We start from the raw sequence: 21,267 nt of genomic DNA, 5'->3' as shown, positions 1-21,267 counted from the left end.
GACATCCGCAAATGGCGCTCATTTACTCGTTAATAGCCGCAACTGAGTATTATTTTTTTCCCAAAACAGTAGCTAAAACTTTTGGCAAAAACTAGAAGCAAATAACGCCATGAAACATAGCGTTTAATTCGAAATTTCAACTCTAACCTCAAAAAGTGCTATAATTTTGGAGAAATATTCTTCCCACCAGCGCCATTGAAAGTAACGGAGCGCATTATATCCACCGGCGCTCTGTTACCATGGCGGCAGCTGCAGGAACGCGAATACACACACACGCACATGCTGATAAAGCTTTGTGATGGGTCACACATGTGAAATTCCAGCGCACGCACACCCACACATACGTATGCATGCATATGCATGAGACTATGCGCTGCCATGGTATTTGTTGCCATATCAACTGGCCTGTTGTTAGCTGCCAGGGTTATCACATGCACCGCAGAGATTTTCGCAGAAGTACTATATTTGTGCAATTTTTTATAACAGTTATAAAACCCGCACATGGCCAGTAATACCAGCAAACATTTCGTGTATTTGAGTGTGTGTGTGCACTACAGCTGCTGCTGGCCGTTGGCGCTCAATTTTTTCACAACACCTCTTTCGTTTTTCCTTATTTCCTTCTCCTTTTTGTTTTTTGTTTGTCTCGCAATGTGCTTGTAATTCCGTTTTTCATTTGGTTGCGGCTCAAAGTTGCAATCCACTTTTTCACCATGACACTCTAATGCCGCTCGAGCAGTTTTTTGTTTACTGTTAAAACCACACACGTGGTTACGCATATGGCTGCATATATGTGTGGGTGTATTTGCCAGCGGAAAAAAGTTTATATTCTCTCGAAATTACCAACACATGTGTCCCGCATCCCGCCTGCGAACAACAAAAAACTGCGTGTGGTGGGTTCGGCAGCACACCTCGTTTTTGCTTCACTTTACTCCCCCGAGCAGCATTGAACAAATGTGCCGCGCGAAATTATCTCTGGCGCAGATTAAGTGGCGCTACGTACAAATTTACTTTGAAAATTGCTGCAACAAAAAATCCGAATGATAAGTGCGCTGCCGGTTTGCGCAAATTTTCTGTAAACTTTTAATTAGTTTGAAAAGAGATGAGAGACGAAAAAACGATTATCTTTGACTGTGTCAATCATTCAATTTAATCGCTTCAGAAAATTTATGCAAATAAATAACGGGTTTGGAAAGGAAATTAAATAATTATCATCATGCAATACTCTCTCAGCCTCGCCACAATTGAATCGGTCGAAATTGAGGTTAAGTTATTTTTTTGTTTTAATTTTTAATTCTCTTCATTAAGCTATTTAAATCGTTTCAAATAAACTAAATAGCGTCTCTAATGAACTGTACTCGCCCTGTTAAATTCCACTTTCTCATTGGTGGACATAATTCTAGCAAAGAAGGAGTTGTAGCCGCGCATGCTATACTCTCGTCATGTGAGATAGAAGTAGTATTGACCCGATTTTATCAATGTTTAGCATTACTAGATATTATTAACAGTGAAAATATGCTTTTTGAGTTTTTTAAGTTTATAAGCAGTAAAGTCAACTAGATAATTGAAAATCCTGTTATTAGTTATATGGGTTCTCGCACAAGTCTCTGAGCGCCATTCACTTGGGCGTGACCAGAAGCGATTCTTTTACTTATGGCTCAAGCAGCTCACCACTTCCGGCCTTATACCAAGTATCCTCTGGGTAGCCAAAGAACATCAAGTTTCAAGGCGAGCTAAAATGAGAATGCAAAGATCCCTCACAAAGGCTGTGCACAGGGTTTCGGATCTGCCACCTAAAAAAACACCTCCAATGTAAAGAGCAAAACAGCCTCGGATGAGAGACCCCCCTTTTAATGACGCCACTGCAAATTTATTAAGGATTACGACTTAAGGTCATGCCCCTGGAATTTCTACTTCCTTAATTGGGCAGGTGCCGCCGCTCAGCTGGTTGATGTCCTCGTGAGAGTAAAGGCTGACATCATCGCCGTCCAAGAAATGCAATAGACGAGACAATGACTGAGATGAGTAGATCTTTGTGCTATATAATGGAACGCAAATTCGGTGTGGAATTTGTGGTGGATGAGAGGTTCCCTCGCCAAGTCCTAGCAATCACCCCGGTGGATAAACGTTTAGCCAAACTCCGTATCAAAGCGAAGTTCTTCAACATATCGCATGGTGCGAAAAGTAGGTCCCTTTGGTACAACGATTGGTAAGATTAGCCTCCATGATGAAACATTCTCAAATGGGATGTGGCTGAGTAATTTTACTTGTGGCCGAAATATGGTTATCTGTAGTACTGGATTTCAGTGTTTTAGTCATGTTCGAAAATCATGTGGACTAGATGAAGTATTTCTCCCATTTAACAAATTTTTGACACACAAGCATGAGAAAAAGATTTTCTCTAAATTTAAATAATATAATATTAAAAAAAAGAACAGGTCCAACGATATTTTTGGTGTAAGGTCAGCCGTAGGCACGGGTCCACATATTCAGTATCGAGGGGTTTGAAGAGTCATATCTCAAATTCGACTAGTTTCGGATAAAGGGATGAAAAATGGGATACATTGAAGTTAATGTTTCTGAAAAGTTGTTGCTTGAATTTTAAACTGGAAGGCAGGAGTGCTCAAATGATTGAACTACGGAGCCACGCCGCAAAACGATTGTTCTATTTATTGCTGGGAAAAATACATATGTAAATATGTAAGTTCTTACTTTAGAAGTCTATAATTTCACCATATGCTTACATGCGATATACATATATATATATATATATATATACATACTATGAAAATTTCCACGAATTTGCTGAATAAAAACATACTTGCTTATTCGACTCATTTGATTTAGTCGGACAATTTGTCTATTGGACACTGAGTGTTATCCAATATTATTTTTTTTCAATAATTTATGATATATTTTTCTATGTAGTATGTATGTATCTGTTTTCATATAAAAACTAACTAGTATTTGTTTCATGTGTTATTTATTGACATCTATTTGTTTTTCTGCAACACATTTCACTGTTTTTGTCACACTTGACGGTTTATTTATTTGCCTGTTAATATGAGTGAACAGGCATTAAGTGTTATGTCAGTGGGCCTAAGTAAATAAATAAAGAAATGGGTAAATAAATACGAATGGAAATAAGTCATGCACAATTATTTATATAAAAAATTCATACTATATGGATACATGTATGTTATAAACTTGGTATATATATATATATATATATATATTAGGGTGTTTTTTTTTAGTTGAGCCATTAATTTTTTTCAGTCCCGTCACGAAATTTCCTTGGAAATACCCTAAAAAAAAATTTCTGAAAATTTTAGCCCTTAATATTAACATTAAGAACTGGACCAAGGCCTATACAAATTTTCCATGGAAAATACACTTCAATCGTGGGTTTTTATCTCTAAATTCCTACAGATCAGAGGTATTTTATGGCATCACTCTGACTTTAGACGCATATTTCTCAGAACTCTTCACTCTATAAAAGTGCCCAGTGCAAAAAAGTCGTAACTCACACCGGCGAGGTAGTACGGGGCTCTAAACCCGATTTTTCCAAGAATTTCGCATTTTTTGTATATATCTCGTAAATGACATGAGCTATAGAAAAAACGTACATGACAAATTTGTAGGAAACTTTATTTACTATAAAAAAGGTTCGAGATCAAAATCGCTATCATTAATGCTTCTCGAGATATTCGGCTTTTTAAGTAAGGCTGTATGCCTTACTGTATGCCGGAAAAACAAGAGCTACTACTGCTAACAAATAAGCTTATAACCCCCGAGATTAGCTTGCAAACGACTACGGATATTTTTATAACACGAAAAACAGTAAACTACCTAGGCGTAAGAGAGGACCCCAGTCTAACCTTATTGGTGCAAATACAGTACTCCGCAGCTAAGACAGCGAAGATAACCTCTCAACTGAGCCGACTAATGGCCAACATAGGAGGCCCCAGCCAAGAAAAGAGAAAGCTCCTAATGTCGACGATAATCAGCGTCCTATTATACGGCGCTGAGATCTGGGCAGGCGTGCTTAAAAAGGAAAACCGGCGTACTTTGGTGGCCAGAGAGCGCCCTCAGAGTTGCAATTGATCTCTTGGCATTCGAAAGGAAAAAGCTGTGGGAGCTAATTAAACGTCCGAAAATAACAAGAGGGCAATAGAACAGATATAGAAAGATATAATGACAACATGGCAACAAAGATGGGAGATTAAAAGGCACGTATCCCCATCGTGTTGAAAACAGATGTTGCCTTGACCAACTTCTTTCTATTGCAGACATAAAAAGTTGGTTATCATCGGAGAATATGATTTTCTTAAAAAAAATCGTTATCGTTTTCAAGTTGTTTCAAGGCAAAATCAGTAAGTCGTCTTCACTTCTTGAGTGAGAACAATTTATATCCACAAATTGCGGCCTTCGGCAACACTTGCCTGAACGGTAGCAATATTTTCATTACTTCGAGCGGTTCTTTGACTTATTGGCACTTGAACATTATTTAAAGAAAATGCATACTCGAAATTTTCAACATTCGACGAATAGCGAGCACATGTGAACTAATATTTCGACCATAAAATGGTAAAAGTTGCAATTGGAGAACGATTATTTTCATAATAAAATTGCATAATTTTTTAGCTTCTAGAGCTTAAATTAAATTTAATGGATATTAGGTCAAAAATATGTCTTACAAAGCCTTTAAAATATGAGGTCATTCTTTTTATGTTTTTATAAAGGATCTCTTTTTTAAGGACAACTAGGGTCTCAGCGAAACTTACGTAAAAGTTGGTTAGGTTTTTTAGTGGTACGGATGCGGGAAACAAAGAATTATGGCGAATTCTGCCGATTACCGAATGAAACCCGACAACCTCCTTAGTCATTTAATTAACAGAATCTAGGGTGTCCACAATAAAAGAACCTCTCTAAATTTTTTTGAAATTTAACAAGTATGAAGTATGAAGGAAGCTTTTCATGCATACGAACCTTTTTTCGGTAAAGGTCAATAGTGGTATTCATGAAAGCTCCCGAAAACAATTGCCCAATGAGCGTTCTTTGGACAAGACATATTTACGCAAGTACAAGAGAGTGTGGTATTGTTCGTTAATGTCAAAAAAAACTTTGGAAAGTTTTTCATCGCAATATTTAAATGTACAAAAGCTTTTTCGAGTTATTGGATATATCTAAGTTTTCTGAAAGCTTTCTGCATCTTAATTACTGAAAACTGTATATCATTGCTTGCCAAAAATCTGCCTCAAAACTTTTCACTTCTACGAAAAACTCTGAAGATAATGTACGTCACAGTTTATAACTGTATGTATATTTTATATTATGAATATTATACATATACATATGTGTTTGTAGCTCGGACAATGAAATACGCAAACGCTTTAAGCGTGAATAAAACTTTTCACAAACTATTTTATTTGTTTGCAATTGCAATTTGCCACTAAAAATGCCAACGAATTGAGAAATAATTTTGTGTAGATGACTTTCGAGAGAAACTTTCGTACAACAATTTAGTGCGACTCGAAGAAGAACACAAACAATCATGTCAAGCAGCAGTAAAATTAAAGTGTCAAGACATTAAAGGGACATCCAGTGTGAGAAAGTAACAGTGGCCATGGAAGTTGGCCAACATCTTGAAGCTTTCGGCTGTCGAGCCACGAAATGCCAGTACGAACACACTTATACATACAAAAACAACCATTTTGCAGAGCTACCAAGATATATTAACTTGGAAAGAAATAGGCAAAAAGTATGAAATAAATAAGAATGGCCAGAGCACAAGCGAAACAGCAAAATTGTTGCAGAAAATTGTTTCGTTGACAAGGCGTATATTGTACTCATACTTGCCATGTGTATTGCGGAAGTTGCTAGGAGCATCCAGCCAGGCAGATAGCATGCATATGTGTGCGTGTTTAAATAAGTATACTATGTGTGTGAGTAGAGCAGTCATACAAATAGAAGCGGTTATTGACAAATCTTTCTCCTAATAAAATGTTCTTATTTGTTCTTTCTTTGGATTTTCGAGGCACTCGATCTTCCGAGCAAATAAATATGTGTATTGTCCGCCATTGTGCTTAATAAGGACTTGTGTGTGTATTCAAGTATGCATAACAAATGCGGTTGTTGGTGTGCCGAGTCAGAAGTAAATACACATAAGAATATTACATTAGATTGCATTGTCGTGCTTGTTTGTATGTTTGCACAGTGTGAGTTGTTTGCTAAAGGATGTGGTTGTCACAATGCCATAATGCCTGATGAACTTTTATGAAGTGCAAATTTCTCATCAGAAGTGATGTTTTCACATTTGTCATATTCAAGAGAGGTAAGGGAACACGAAAAGAGCACAAATGAAAATGTTAAATTTTTTCTTGAAGAAAAAAATATTTTTACTGCGTAGGCGTTAGTTCTCAAGAAAGATCCGTTTCTTTGTCGCTGCTTTAAATATAATTCGAGGTTATCTACTATTTTTTAAAGTGAACACATAGTAACTTCAAATTTATTGGGTAATGTTTGTTATCATTCGAAAGAACATACTTTGGCATTTATTTGTTGAAGATTAGCTCTTTCAAATGTTAGTCGCGGCTTTGTTACAGATGGTTCATCCGTTGAGTCCAATTTTCAGTGACTCGTTTGAGCATTTCGACTGGCAACTGGCTTATGAGACGCGTGATGTTTTGCTTCAAGGATTGTCATAAACTTTAGACTTTATATATACCCACAGGAAAAAGCCTAAAGGTGTGATATCACACGATCTTCTCTCAATAAAACCATTCAGTTTTGCGATGTGTGGGAAGTGGCGCCGTCTTGTTGAAAACAAAGGTTGCCGAGATCACGAGCTTCAATTTCAGCCACCAAATAGTCGGTTATCTTAGCGCGATAACGGTCGCCATCGACGGTTACGTTCTCACCGTCACCATTTTTGAAGAAATATAGACCGTTGATTCCTCCATCCCACAAACCACATCAAACCGTTGCGTTTTCTGTATAAAATGGTAGTTAAGGTTAGATGGTTGATCGATGATCGCATGTGGACGCCAATAGGACAATGACCTATTAAAAACTCCACAACTAGGAAGAGGGCAAAGACATCACTGGATCTCCTGCGATCAATCTTGGGCCAAAAGGCTTTGCGACAGCCCTGCGCTGGTTAAGCTTCTGCGAAGCTCGGCTATCTAAGTAGTAGCAGAACACAAGAGGATAATGAAGCACCGACGGGCGCCCATTTTACCGATAGTGGTTCTAGGGTGCCTTTCTTGCTAGCTCATCAGCTTTACAATTTCCTGCGATAACGCTATGCTATTGATAGCGAGGTTAGGCACTGTAAATGAGATTAAGGCTGGTATCGCCGCTCTGTTATCTGAGTGAATGATCACTTCTATCAAGAAGGCTGCACATCGGAGCAGTAGATCTGCTGCTACCTTAACGCCTGCTGCATTTGAAGCTGGACTAATAGCTCTGTCGTCGGTATACATACGTAGTATGGGCAGTGAAGGAGCCGGTAGAGTTCGGTTTAGCGACTCCACGATCTAGATGATCCAAAACGTCGGATCTTCTGGAGTTTTTCAAGAGGCCATAGAGAGAAGTTATGCCACTCGGGAAGGTCGAGCGGCTTCAGTTCTTCCAAAGTTGTGTTTTCTACGCTTCAATTTCAGATATCGACGTAAAATATTCCAAAAACGTTCCATACGTTGGTCCGAGTTGCTGCGGTTATTACATATATTTTCTTCACTGCGTGCTGGACGTGGTCTATTCCGTTGAATTTTATCTAATAATAAATCCTGGGTCTCAATATGGATGATGGTGTTGCCACTAGTACGTTCAGTAGGCAGATTTTGTTGACCAAAAGTTGAGCGAAGCGAGCGACGCCAATTCTTTTCAAAACATGAGATTTCGTAATAAAGTTGAACGACTTGTAAAATAACATGACAGTTAGACTCGACTCACGCGTGATCTGTCAGAAAAATGCTCTTGAAAAATGTACTTCTACTTGGACCACCCGTTATATCACCTCCAATTATATCACAATGCTCTGTTGTACGATTATAATAAAGATTGGTTTATTGAGATGACAGCATTATTTGTTTGGATGTATGTATGTATGTAGAAATCTGGGTCCGTGTGGTAACGTTAGAATGGTATTTCGAGAAAAGTAGACAGTCCAGACTCGACGAACAAAAGCCAAACTCTATAAGTCGCTCATAATTCCCGTCCTGCTATATGGTGCAGAGGCTTGGACGATGTCAACAACTGATGAGTCGACGTTGCGAGTTTTCGAGAGAAAAGTTCTGCGAAAGGTTTATGGTCCACGGCGAATATCGCATTCGATGGAACGATGAGCTGTAGGAGATATACGACGACATTGACATAGTTCAGCGAATTAAAAGACAGCGGCTACGCTGGCTAGGTCATGTTGTCCGGATGGACGAAAACACTCCAGCTCTGAAAATATTCGACGCTGTACCCGCCGGGGGAAGCAGAGGAAGAGGAAGACCTCCACTCCGTTGGAAGGACCAAGTGGAGAAGGACCTGGCTACGCTTGGAATATCCAATTGGCGCCACGTAGCGTAAAGGAGAAACGACTGGCGCACTGTTGTTAACTCGGCTATAATCGCGTAAGCGGTGTCTACGCCAATAAAGAAGAAGAAGAAGAAGAAGACAGTCCAGGAAGAAAAAAAATTCATTTTAAGACCGTTGAGAGATTTTATACTGGGAAAGTATTATAATATTGATTATGAAATCGGCAAATGGATGAAAATGTTGAGAAACATTATTTTAAGAGGGAGCAGGAGAGAGATAGTTACCAACCGGTATTCGTAGTTAGGAAATGAATACTATTCTTTAGAAATAAAATATATATCTATTTCCAAATATGTTTATACACTAGTAATTGAATGCCACATTGCGACATGTTACAGAATTAACCCTTTTTAATTTAGAGCTATACAAGGTACACCAAGACCTTAACCATTTCAGACTTAGAAATAGTTGATGAGAAGAGAGAAATGCCTAGCATGTGTTATATACGTACATATAGTACATAACTATACTGTTTACTTCAGATTCAAGTAAATGGGTAGCAATGGGACAATAAAGGTGTAAGTGATTATTGTGGTAAAGGCTGTGGCAGTAGTTACCACATAAAGGTTGCATAATGTCGTAGCAAATCGTTATTTACATATTTATTTTATGTTTACCCATATGCTAGTTGTGCTTGTAACACGTGATGCACAGGTATTTTATGTCAGCTTAAGCCTCATGTGTTATATATTCTTGGTTACAAAATGGACGCATTAAAATTCCTTAAAACATAAGCCAACTATTTGAAAAAGGGTAGAGAGTCAGAAAAAAAGTGTGGCAAGGTAATATGTTACAAGCTTTTGTGGAACATATGCAATATAATATGTGATAGTGTGACACATTTAAATGGTATGTTTAATAAAATAGGCTTATGTGGAGCTCTAAATTCCAGAACGTGTGTGGTTTAATGGGTTATGTACTTAATAAATGGCTTAAACCTAACTGGTAGTATTGTGCCATGCAAAAGGCTTGCTTTACCTGCTTAATGTCTTAAATGTACAAATAAATTTTTCATTTGCATGCTTAAATCCTTCGGATTAATCAGCAATGTATCACTGGCAACCGCACGGCCTTGATGAGAATGCTCGTAAAACCCAAATTACAAAATGTCGTAGAGAACTATTAAAGACAGGTAAGTGCGGCACTTAAACTATCTCTCAAATTACGGACTCATAAAGCTACAGTATTCCTTTGAAATGCACAGCTTCATGCGCAAAAATAGCAGTGTTTGGTTCAACTCCGTTCTATGAAATTGCAGCGAGATTATTTTACGACGAAAGACTTTTAATATGCCGCACAGAAAACGTTTGCATGTGGAACTTAGTGAGACCTGTGCTTAAACGAGAAAACATACCCACTAAGATCTGAAACTTGCTATGTCCGGAACTAGTCATTAACTTTGTCGAGCCTTAAGACAGAACTAACCATCTTAGTATAAAAATAGTCGTATTACACTACCTAAAGCTTCACAACTAACAAAAATGTTGTTTATGTCGATACAATCATAAGCAACATGTCTTAAGCATTGGAAGAAAGCAGTAAAAAGAAAGAATCAAAAAAACAATCAATAAATCTGACTCAGAACTCAGTTAAGCAACAAAGTTTTTTGCACTGGTCTCAACTGTGCCAGGTTGGGATTGTCCAAAAGGTACTGATGTCTATCCAAGTATTTGGGACTGCGTTTCCTATGTAGACCAGCGGTCGCAGTATCGAACTTTAAGCCCACGGAACGATACAGCGCCACATCGGTTGACTGAGAAACCTTACAGGGACATTGCTCCATACGGTGGCCAATAGAGTAACCTGTTCCAGTCACTTGGTTGGAGTTGTGAGCTGTGCTCCCGCGCTATCGCTTTAATTGACCGCTTGGGCGATTGCTGCTATCGATGTGGCCGGCTCGGGCCTGCAACTGGGCGCTCTAGCTCGGCTTTAGTTCAGCAGGTCAGTTGCGAAATAAGTTAAAACGAATAAGCAACCCCCGACGATGAGCGGCAGGAGTGGAGGATGCGGTACAAAAGCTAGCAGATCCGCTGAAGCTGCTGTGACTGTGCCGAATTGACACCATCTCATAGAAATATGTGTCCCTTCATCAAGCTTTACATGATTTACAATAAAAAAAATATCCAGGCACGGCGGACCCATAATGGACCCATGTTTGGTGCGGCTGATAATACAATTTGACCGGTACACAACACGGGGCATTGACAGTCCTTGTATATTTCGATAGCGATGTTTCCGCTTTTAAGATGAAAAGGCTGATGTGAGTTTGCTCTGCCAAGCTGTTAGCCGCGTGGTGTATCAGTAAACTGACACTTCGGTTCCTGGTCAGGGAGTGTGTATTAAGCGCAGATGTGGTAGCCTGCGTTGCGGGCGAGCGCCGGCCTGGTCGTGTCTTTCCGTTAAAACGAAGGACAATCCTCAGGGAACTGGGGTACGAGCATGGTCTTCGAGGGTACACCCGTTTCTGTTTATTTCGGCCCGCCCTACACACAATGCGCTGGAAAAAACATACAATTAATGGAAAATGAATTGAAAAATCATAACAATAATAATAGCAGCATGACTACATGGTGAGCAACGACACTCAAAGCCCTGGTAGCAAGGTTCTAGAAGTGGAACTGTCTAGAATGCTGACCATTGGTGGATTTAGCGGCAAAGCTGACTCTCTTAGACGTGCACCAAGAATGGTGCGATCACCAAAGCAAGCGCTCACCGTGGAAAAGCCTGTGAGAACGAGATCGCCGCCACCTAGGCACCTGCGCTGCAAGAAAGCACGCCTTAAGTGGAACCAACGCAACCGAATGGGGACATTATGTATGGCTGAAGTAGGGAATACAATCAAGAGATTAGCAGAAGCAATGCGACTGCCTCAACGATCGATCAATAACAAGATCCTATTTACCTATGTGACGAAACTCAAAGCGAGTATAACAGAGTTAAGGAAAACAGGCGAAATATTCTCTTAAGGCGAAAATGGTTTTATGATAACAATATAAATATAAAACATTCTCGGTATACCTTTACTGTCTAAGAAAACACATTATTTCCTTAAAGTCTTTTCATAAAGGAAGAACTCCAAATTACATTAAATTTATCCACTGCTATTTTCTTAATCTCAACTGCATGTGTAAGGCCCAAAACTATGTAACGCATGCTCTTCTTCCAAGATGTCTAAGTGTACTCAAATAAATACCAGTTATCTTATCAGCGGTAAGATGATACTAAATAGCATTTTGTATGTTTATCCTTCAGTGACATTTTTCGTAAGTAAATTGCAAGTCAGACAAGCTTAACCCCCTAAATATATGCCTACTCAGTCAAGGCTTGAGTGTAGCTCACAATTTTACTATATTTTGTGTATAAAATTACACCCGAAATGCAAGCAAACATCGCATGTGAGAGGCAGTACATTAAAGTATTTTGGTTTTTTTGCTTCGCTCCGTTTTTCTGCGTGCGTGCCGAGTTTGGCAATAAATCCTTAAAACTGACATGACATGACAAACAGGATTACAGCGAGCGCATGAGATTAAACACGCCGCCTGCCAAGCAAAATATAAGTATACCTATTGCACATCCCATGTATGCCTAGCGCCAGTGGAAACTAGATACTTTACGTAAATCCACACACATACTTCTATGAAAGCTCACAGAAAGCAAAGTGGCAAGTTTACGCGAGCGGCACGAAAACTATTGTGTGGCAGTGTAGAGCTGGTTTATAACGGATATAATTAGTGTAAAGTGTGTGGCGTTTGAAGGCTATTGTGTGCAATTCGCCACTCTTGCGGGGGGTTGATGCAATTCAAGTGGAAGTGTAAGCCTCTACTTAAAATTGAAAGCTTGGTTATGGTAGGAGAGCGCTTGTGCTCCATCGATTTGTCCAGTTAATCGTGCATTTGACCAAATAAATTAGTTATGACCATCAGCTTCGTCTTCTTCACTGGCATAGACGCGATTATAGCCGAGTTATCCTTTTCATGGGGGGCGTTTGGGGCGAGGAATGGTTCGCCTTCTCACTTTAGCTCGCCTTCAAACGGGTGTTCTTTGGCTACCCAGAGGATACTTCGTCTACGACCGGAAGTCGTGAGCTGCTTGAGCCATATGTAAATGAATCGTGTCAGGCTATTCCCAAGTTTTCCTCACTTGCGTGAACTTCTACACATGACTCCATCCTCCTACACCATCAGCTTAGCTGATCTTAAAACGGTGAAACTAGGTATCTATGCTATATATTCGATCCAAATAAGGATCTCACTTTGACGGCTTATAACACTGGTCAGTTGCTGTATCTAGAACTCCTACAAAATTGATCATAAATACCCTAATAAATTGAAAAAGCGCTTTGAGCCGATCAGACAGTTTTTGATACGGCTAATGGCGGTTTCATCATATATTCTGGTTCCAACTCTTTCACTTTCTGTTGAGAGCTTGGAACGGGTGTCTTTTTAGTTCAACGGTTTTGTCGGAGTGAGTGTTCAGCTTTCCGAAATATGCTGGACTGGACATAATAGCAAACACTTCTGCCTGAAAAACATTACAGTAATCGGTTAGTCTAAAGCCAAGCTTGAGTGAGAGATCCTTATGAAAAAATCCACCTCTTATCTTCCACCCATCCGTGAAAAATCTAATTGCGTCTCTCCTACAGCGTCTTCTCTCCGTCCACATATCCGTCATCGGTATGTGAGCGGAGTGACAGCCTCCAGGAGTGAAGCAGAGGTCCAGATTCAAAGAGATTCAAAGATGCAATTGAAGGAGAAAATAGTTTCAACGCGACCTTATTTGGATCTGTTCATATACCTAGCTTCTGTGATACTAAAAGCGGTCTTCACAGCAATGAACCTGCTGGCATTAAGTATCCACGGGTTCTAAGTGTAGAATGATATCAAGTGTCATGGATGGTGTCGTCCGCTATGTACCGTAAATGCCTATGAATGCCTCTCTTTGATCACGTTCAAGCAAAAATAGTTCAAAAATATTCAGATGCGCATGCGAACGTTGCATTTTCCAAACGCTTTGACGAGACGTAAGCACAGAACCTGAATCAATTACGATAACACTCAAAAGAGTGCCATCCAATTTAGCATTCGTTTTGCTGTAGCATGATATCCTGCAAACGTATAATCATTCTACTTACCCGCCCTTTCCCTGTTCACTTACCGCTCGACTATACTCAGCCCGATTTTTGCCAAATAGATGAAGCCATGTATGGAAGAGCCTTGCAGAAACTCGAAAATGAATGCACGTCCTTTAAGCAAAATGCCCAACTTTGCCGCCTGTGCCGCCTTCTCTTCCGCGCGCGAAAGCCGCTTTAGTGGCGCCACCCATTGACGTGGTCGCCGTATGCGTCGTATACTGGAGGCCGTTGAGTGCGACTTAGCTATTGGTATCAATTGTTGCTGTTGTTGTTGCTTCTGTTGAAGCTTCTCATTCACCGTTTCCAAATCGCCTGCATAGAAAGTGCCTGACTCCACTTGTGTGGACGTAACGGCTTTGGGTGACCGTATATCACCACGATACTGCAATTTCATATAGTGTGGCAGCTTTTGACCTGAGTTGGGCGTAACAAAAGCAGCGGCCTGCGTTTGTGCACTTGCACCGTCCATAGATTGCCGCCATGGCTGACGATAGCCTTGCCCCGTTGTCGCATTCATTGCCTTGGGTTTCAGTAATCCAAATGGGTCGCGTTCAACTGGTATGTATTGTTGTTGCTCTTGTTCGTTGGTCAGTAGTGAAGCTGTTGAGTTGGTCAGCGAGCCAGTAATTGTGCTGGTGGCTCGGCTAGAAAAATCTTCGCCTGATTGCATGAAACTCGCATGGTCGTCGTTGCCATATAGATTTCCATAGTAGTTGTCATATGTGTTGTTGCTGATGTTGTTGTTGCTCCTTCTACTAATGCTGCTATGTATACTCCCCCGTGAACGAATCATAGCTGTAATTGCTGGTCTAAAGTGCTTGCTCTGATTTGTACAAAATGACGTGTACAGGATGATGGAGATGTCCCAAATTAAACTTGAAATAGGTCTTCCAAAGGTCTGAAAGTAGAATTGTTGTAGGTTTTAGCAATTGTAAATTCTATTCACAGATGTTCACTGTTACTCCGTTAATGAGTTTTAAAAGTGCGTTTAGGGACGTTTTTTTGGGACATACCTTGAGGCGTCTTAAGTGTTTAAGTCTTGACCTCCTAAATGCGGGACAATCAAGAAAGTTTCCTCCTCATCTTATTCTATACAGCTTCTGCAAATGGCGTCTGGTAAGATTCCCAATCTTACAGTAGGGACGTCAATATAGCAATGGACTATTAAAAGCTCCACAACTAGCTAGCGGCTAGCCTCACTGAAGGCAAATAGTTCACTAGTTATCCTGCGACTAATCTAAGGCCAAAAGGCTTTTGCGACTGCTCATGTACGGATTATGGCCCAACGCTGGCCCTGCTTCCGCGAAGCCCAGCTATCTAGTGATAGAACACAAGAGGATACGGGAGCACCTATCCGCTCTCATTCTACTGATAGCGGTTTTAGAGCGCCTTTCCTTGCTAGATTATCAGCTTTACAATTTCCTGCGATTCCGCTATGACCCTGAACCCATACCAGCCTTATCACAAAACACTTGATGCTATTGATAGCGAGGTTAGACATTCCTCGATCAACACTGAAGGCACTGTACATGAGTTCAAGGCTATCATCGCCGCTCTGCTATATGTGTAAATGAACACTTCTCTGAAGTAGGCTGCACTCCGGAGCTGCAGATCTACTGACCTTAATGGCTGCAAACTCTGCTTGGAAGACACTGCAATAATCAGGAAGTATGAAGCTAACCCCTCCACCAACTATCCCCCTAAGCTTTGACTCATGCGTAAAGAAGCTCCCTCTCCCTCCCCCCAACGGCTTTTTTCCACCTCATCGGTACATGGACAGAGAAGGAGCCGTCAGAGTTCGGTTTGGCGGCTCCATCATCCAATTGATCCAGTATGAAGTCAAAGAAAGTGAGAATATCACAGTGTTCAGATACGTGTTCTTTTAAGAACCCAGATCTTCTAAGTCCAATAGCTACTTTCGTAGCCATACATCTTCCGATGATGTTTACGGGCACTATGTGCAAGATGGCGTTAAATGCCATGGTTAGAGTGGACCTAAGTACACCACACATGCTGATGAGCGCCACCCGTTGAACGCTCTCGACTCTCTTTGCAAAAGTGTTTTTTTCTAGAGCCCTCCGTCACATAAATACTCCACAGAACATGTTGGGCTTGACTATGGAGTCATAGAGCTAAAGGACCACTTTCGGTGTGAGACCCCACCTTTTGCCAATGGTTCCGCTACAGCAGTATAAGGAAATCGATGCTTTTTGTGCTCTCTTCGATATTTGGCTTCCATGAAAGCTCCCTTTCCAGGATGATCCTTAGATATTTCACTGCATCCACTGGTTGCAGACGGATATCTGCCATTTGCGGCAGCGGTGCCACCGGGATCTTATATCTTCTAGTAAATAAAACCATCTTGGTTTTTCTTGGGTTGACGGCGAGACCACTTCCAGTTTGTTACGGCGCTGAGATACCCCTGTATCTACTCGTACACGGTACTCAGGAGCAGTAGAATGCAGTAGGATCAATTTTAAAAAATAGAGATAATCATCTAAAGTGCCCAAGTTGAAATTTGTGTGTTTCGAACTGGGTTTTACTAATTTTATATATTTTAGTCCAATAATAAAGCCACAGATTTTAGAAAAAATATATTATTTAGAGTTTAGATGAACTTAAGGCGCTGTAACCATGAATAATATGTAGTAAGAATCACTGCAGCACCTAATACCGACACTAAGCTTAGTATAGTATACCCCATATACGACATTACTTTAAAGAAATACTAAAATCGATTTTGGAGATTCGCTTATTCTATTCTATTATCCTATAGATGTCCTGAATCGGCAGTTTCGGCAAATGAGCAGGTTCTAGGTGAGAAATGAGAACGGAAATGTGCGAAAATTCAGAAAGTTATCTCAAAGGTTACGGAACTAGTTTATAAAGACGTACAGACATACGCCATCCATATCATTTATATATTTACATACTTTATTGCGTCTGAGACCTACTCTGCTGCACGTTACAATACCTTATTTAGGGTATAGAAAGGATCCATATTTTTAAGATGTTGGTGTTGATAATGGCGTGATTATTTCACTCTCATTTCGTGTCATTTCTACAATGGGTCAGAAGCCTCTGCTTTCAGTACTGTATTAATTACGTTCTCAAAATATATCGCAGAGCTTCGAAATTCGACTCACAAAGTCTACTGCAACAGAAAGTTCTATGCCCGTTCTTGCTGTCTCTCCCATTCTAGATCTTTTGTATCTCAGTGAATGTGTTTAAGAAGAGAGAGAAAAATTATTAGAAATAAAAGATCAGAGCTTTGTACTTCGAGAACGTTTTTTTAAGAAATTTATTTGTCAATTATTGGTGGTTTTTTCGAGATCACAACATCATTCCCTCTCTTGTGTTGATTTTGATTCTTGTGAATATAAAGACTAGATATCAAGGATAAATCTTACATCTTAGATTCGTGACTGACAGAGCACGCTTGAGTCGAATCACGTTGAAAGGTTATTTTTGTAAAGTATTGTTCGGCATTTCATCAAGAAAAGACTGAACAACGTTTACAAATACTATTCGCAACACTATCATCCATCGTGAGACCCAGCATGCATTATTGGATTAATATTCGACCCAATAGTCCACGTTTACTCCATAGGGTCATGAAAATGATGCCGGTGAGCATATAACCGACAATGGCGACCATTAACGCGCCTCGAGAACCGACATTTTGACGCTTGAAACTGAAGATCGTGATCTCGGCCACATTTGGTTCCAACAATACGGCGCCACTTTCCACACGTCGCAACACTGAATAAATTTATTGAGAGAACACTTCGGTGAGCAGATAATTTCACATTTTGGACCACCAAGATCGTATATCACACCAGTGGGGATATTTAGAGTCTTAAGTCTATGCAGATAATCCGGCTTCGATTCCGGCCTTGGAGCAAAAATTCGCGAGTGTCATTCGCCAGTTACCAGTCAAAATAATCGAACGAGTCATCGAAAATTGGACTCAACGGATAGATCTTGATCTTATCTTTAAAACTGGTAGAAAAAAACGAATAAAAGTAAAAACTTTAATGATTTCGTTGACAGATTTTGGTCACGAAACTCAACTTCAATGGCGTATTCAACCAGTTGCTGCCTGAATAATTTTCAAAAGTGTCTATTTAATTCCATTGATAATTTCTTTTTGCATATCAACTGCAGCGCCTGAAAGGCATATTGCAACTAAAAGTATAAACTCACAAGAATAATACAGCATTTAATGGTGCCCCCTTAAGCTCCACAATTTAATTAACACCAAACATTAAACGCGATTGAGAGTGACGGTCTATCAGCAGCAGCTTAATAACCGTCCAATAGCTGCGGACCGCTTGACCATCCATGGGCCATTTAATTGAGGAAATCGCACAAATATACATACACACACGTATGCAATTTGAACATTGAAGGACAACGAAGCTCCGCATTGGCTTTCGAATTGAAGTGACAGCGCACATGTGATGAGCTCATTTACCTTTGCGTATATAGTCATTAACTGTCGGAGCTTTAGCTGCCACGGATGCCGCTGTTGCTGCACTTAGCATATACTATATGCACTTTGCCAAGCACATCTGCTTCCTTTTTTCCCTCATTTGTTGTTGGCCTTTGACAACTTTTTTCATTTGCTCGCTGGCTTTCCTCACACACTTTTCACTATCAACGGGCGAGTTAATAAAGCTTTTATTATGATGGTCATTGCCAATACAGGTGCATACTCATTTGGTAGTAATGGATGGGAAGGAAAAATGCAAAAAACTCAAAATAAATAAGATATCGAGAGTTGATACGAAAATACCTTGAAATAAAAGCGAAAATAAACATATTTCCTTAAAAAATACACAGCAAGGAGGATAATGAACATTGGCTGAGCGCACAAAGCAAAAGTGCCAGTGAAGAGCAAAACAAAAAAAAAAGTAGTAATAAAAGTAAAAACAAAAACATTTTCAATTTTCGAACTCTGACGATATACCAAGAGGAAATTCTAGAGAGAGGAAGAGTAGTCAAATTTTAGCTTCAGGTTAATGCTTTCAAGTATAATCTCACTTCATCCTGCTTGAAAAATTACGGGTATTGAGAAAAGTAATGGCTTTAAAAGAAAGATTCCTGAATATATACATACATGCTATTACAACAAGAACGATATTGTATTAGAAAGAAACTAAGAAACTAATTAGTCATGCCAGCTTCCAACGAATAAAACTAATGCTTTGGCGTATTATCGATCAAATCTTCAATAAAAATATAAACTACTGTCAAGTCATTACTGATAAAGGGAAGAAACCGCAAAGTTCAAGGGTTCCGCACCAAAGAAATATTCGAGCTCATCTATATCGACTTTTATAAAATACTCAACCTGAGTGTCTGAGATACCGAAAAATCTAACTAAGTCAGACCTCTTCACATTTGGTTTACTTTAAGTGTAAATAAAGATAAATATTATGTTGTAGCTCTGATTAAAATGTATTCCAATTAGTATGACAAAGAGCTTCCAACTCAACCATAACTCGTAAAAGCTTTTCCACACCTTTAAAAAGGTTGACTTGAAAGTTATCTTACGTTGCGGAATCATTACGAATGTTAAAAAAGGCTTACAGTGATTCAGTTTTATCAAAAATATTATCTTACGAGTGGTATAAAGCTTTCAAATACTGCAAAGAGATCGTTGAAGACATTTCTCATTCTGTACGGCCTTCGAACTCTTCAACTGATTAAAATGTTGAAAAAGTGAAGGATATGGTGCTTGAAAATCATGTTAGAGAGATGGTAAGAAAGCTCGACATATCTCGCTAGTCCGTTCGAATGATTTTGGTGTCTATTTTGGGTATGAAAAGCCTTTTTCATCGACTCGTCCCGACAAAGCTGATTTTTTTTCAAAAAGAGTACCGTAAAGAGTTCTCTTTTAACTTGCTTGGTTGTGCGAATCCGATCCCACATTCACGAAGAGCATTATAACTGCCAATGAGGCATGAGTTTATAAGTTTGACTTGCAAAGAAGTCTACAATCATCGGAATGGAGGGGGAAAAACAAGCCAAAACGAAAAAACCAAGCCAAAGGCGCTCAAAAATCAAGGTGTTGTTAGGGGAGAGATAAACGTTCAATTCGAAGTTCGTATTGAGGAAGAACAAATCCTGGTTTTAAACGATGATAATGCACCATCGCATCGAGCCACAATTGTAACCACCGTAGTCATCATAGTTTGCTCCGTGTGATTTTTTTGTCCCCAAACTGAAATTGGCGCTCCGTGGGACTCTTTTTCAGTTGATCAAAGAGATCAGACAAAATTCGCTGAAGGAGCTGAAGGCTATCCCAAAAGGTGATAATGAAAAGTATTTCGAGGACTACAAAAATTGTTGGCATAAGTGGGGGTTAGGTCTGATGGAGATTACTTTGAAGGCGACAAAATAAATATTATTAGCGGTCCCAAAGATCGTATAGAAATTTTAAGAGCATCCGTGCCATCGAGTCATTTTTCCTGCAAGGTCATGCGCTGAAATAACACATTTTCATCGTACTTATTCGTATGCTTGGTAATTGTATCTGTGCACTTTTTCATTTGGAGCATCGGTTTTTCTACGACTTCCCCCTATGTGTCTGTGTGCACAGGTGTCTCATGCAGTGGTGTGTGCAACCGATTATTATCCTTAACGTAGTTTACGTGTAAATGCACACACCGACAGTTACCTCAGCTCATGACCATTTCGTTTACCATTGAGCTTATTTAAATGCAAATTTAAATGAAATTGTAATCAGTTTAAAGTAGGCGGAGCCGAGAGCATGAGGTGAAGCGTGGCAGTGATGAGCACATCATGGCACTGTGGCTTGTTTACGGTCAAAACTGTTGAAATTAAAACTATTTCGTGGTTCCATATTAAATGGCACTCTGAGAAGACTTGTTTAAATTTTGCAACTTTCTAAAACAGGTACATATGTATATTAAATTTTGGATTTTATTTAATTTCATCTTTTCGATTGTGGTTTTCTAAAGTCTCAATCGAAAAAGCCGTGGTTTGTATCCATCCCCTAATTCACTCTAAATGGACACTAATCTTCTGTTGCGACGGTAACTGTTGGCTTACTGGACGAGTATGTTTCATAGATCGCCATCGATCAGAAGCTGATGTGTGGTCCTTTTTAATTTCTCGCCGCCGTGTTTGAATAGCTCGACCGGCAATCCATCGGCCCCCGCTGCTTTGTTGTTCTTCAGACGGGTAATTGCTATTCGAACTTCTTCATGGTCGGGTAATAGAATGTCTGCTTCATCGTCATTGATTGGGGATTTGGGCTTACCATCTTCTAGGGTTATGCTTTCACAGCCATTCAGCAGGCTGGAGAAATATTCCCTCAAGTGTTCAACTGTGAGGTTTCAACAAGAGTCGGTCTTGTTATGCGCTGCATATTTTCGGAGAAATTTCGAGCATTATCCCTGTTGGCCAGCTTGTTAATCTCTTTGTACGCACGCATTTTGGCCTCTCTCTTTTTTGTCTGCAAATATGTCTCGCTTTCCTATTCAGCTTTCGGTATCTATCCCATCCCGCACGTGTTGTGG

General features: G+C 39.8%; 1 protein-coding gene across 1 annotated transcript in view; it reads right to left on the bottom strand.

Moving 5' to 3' along the window:
* LOC120770742 (sodium channel protein Nach) overlaps positions 1 to 14,510 on the bottom strand; it is a 39,914-nt gene extending 25,404 nt beyond the window's left edge. The window contains exon 1 of the mRNA XM_040098330.1: positions 13,741 to 14,510. Within this exon, the coding sequence (XP_039954264.1) occupies positions 13,741 to 14,510 (770 nt within the window). The remainder of the gene's footprint in view (positions 1 to 13,740) is intronic.
* Between the last annotated feature and the right edge of the window lie 6,757 nt (positions 14,511 to 21,267).

The sequence above is a fragment of the Bactrocera tryoni genome, chromosome 3 (assembly GCF_016617805.1).
Source record: "Bactrocera tryoni isolate S06 chromosome 3, CSIRO_BtryS06_freeze2, whole genome shotgun sequence".
In the NCBI taxonomy this organism is placed as follows: domain Eukaryota; kingdom Metazoa; phylum Arthropoda; class Insecta; order Diptera; family Tephritidae; genus Bactrocera; species Bactrocera tryoni.
This window is presented reverse-complemented; position numbering and strand designations above follow the sequence as displayed.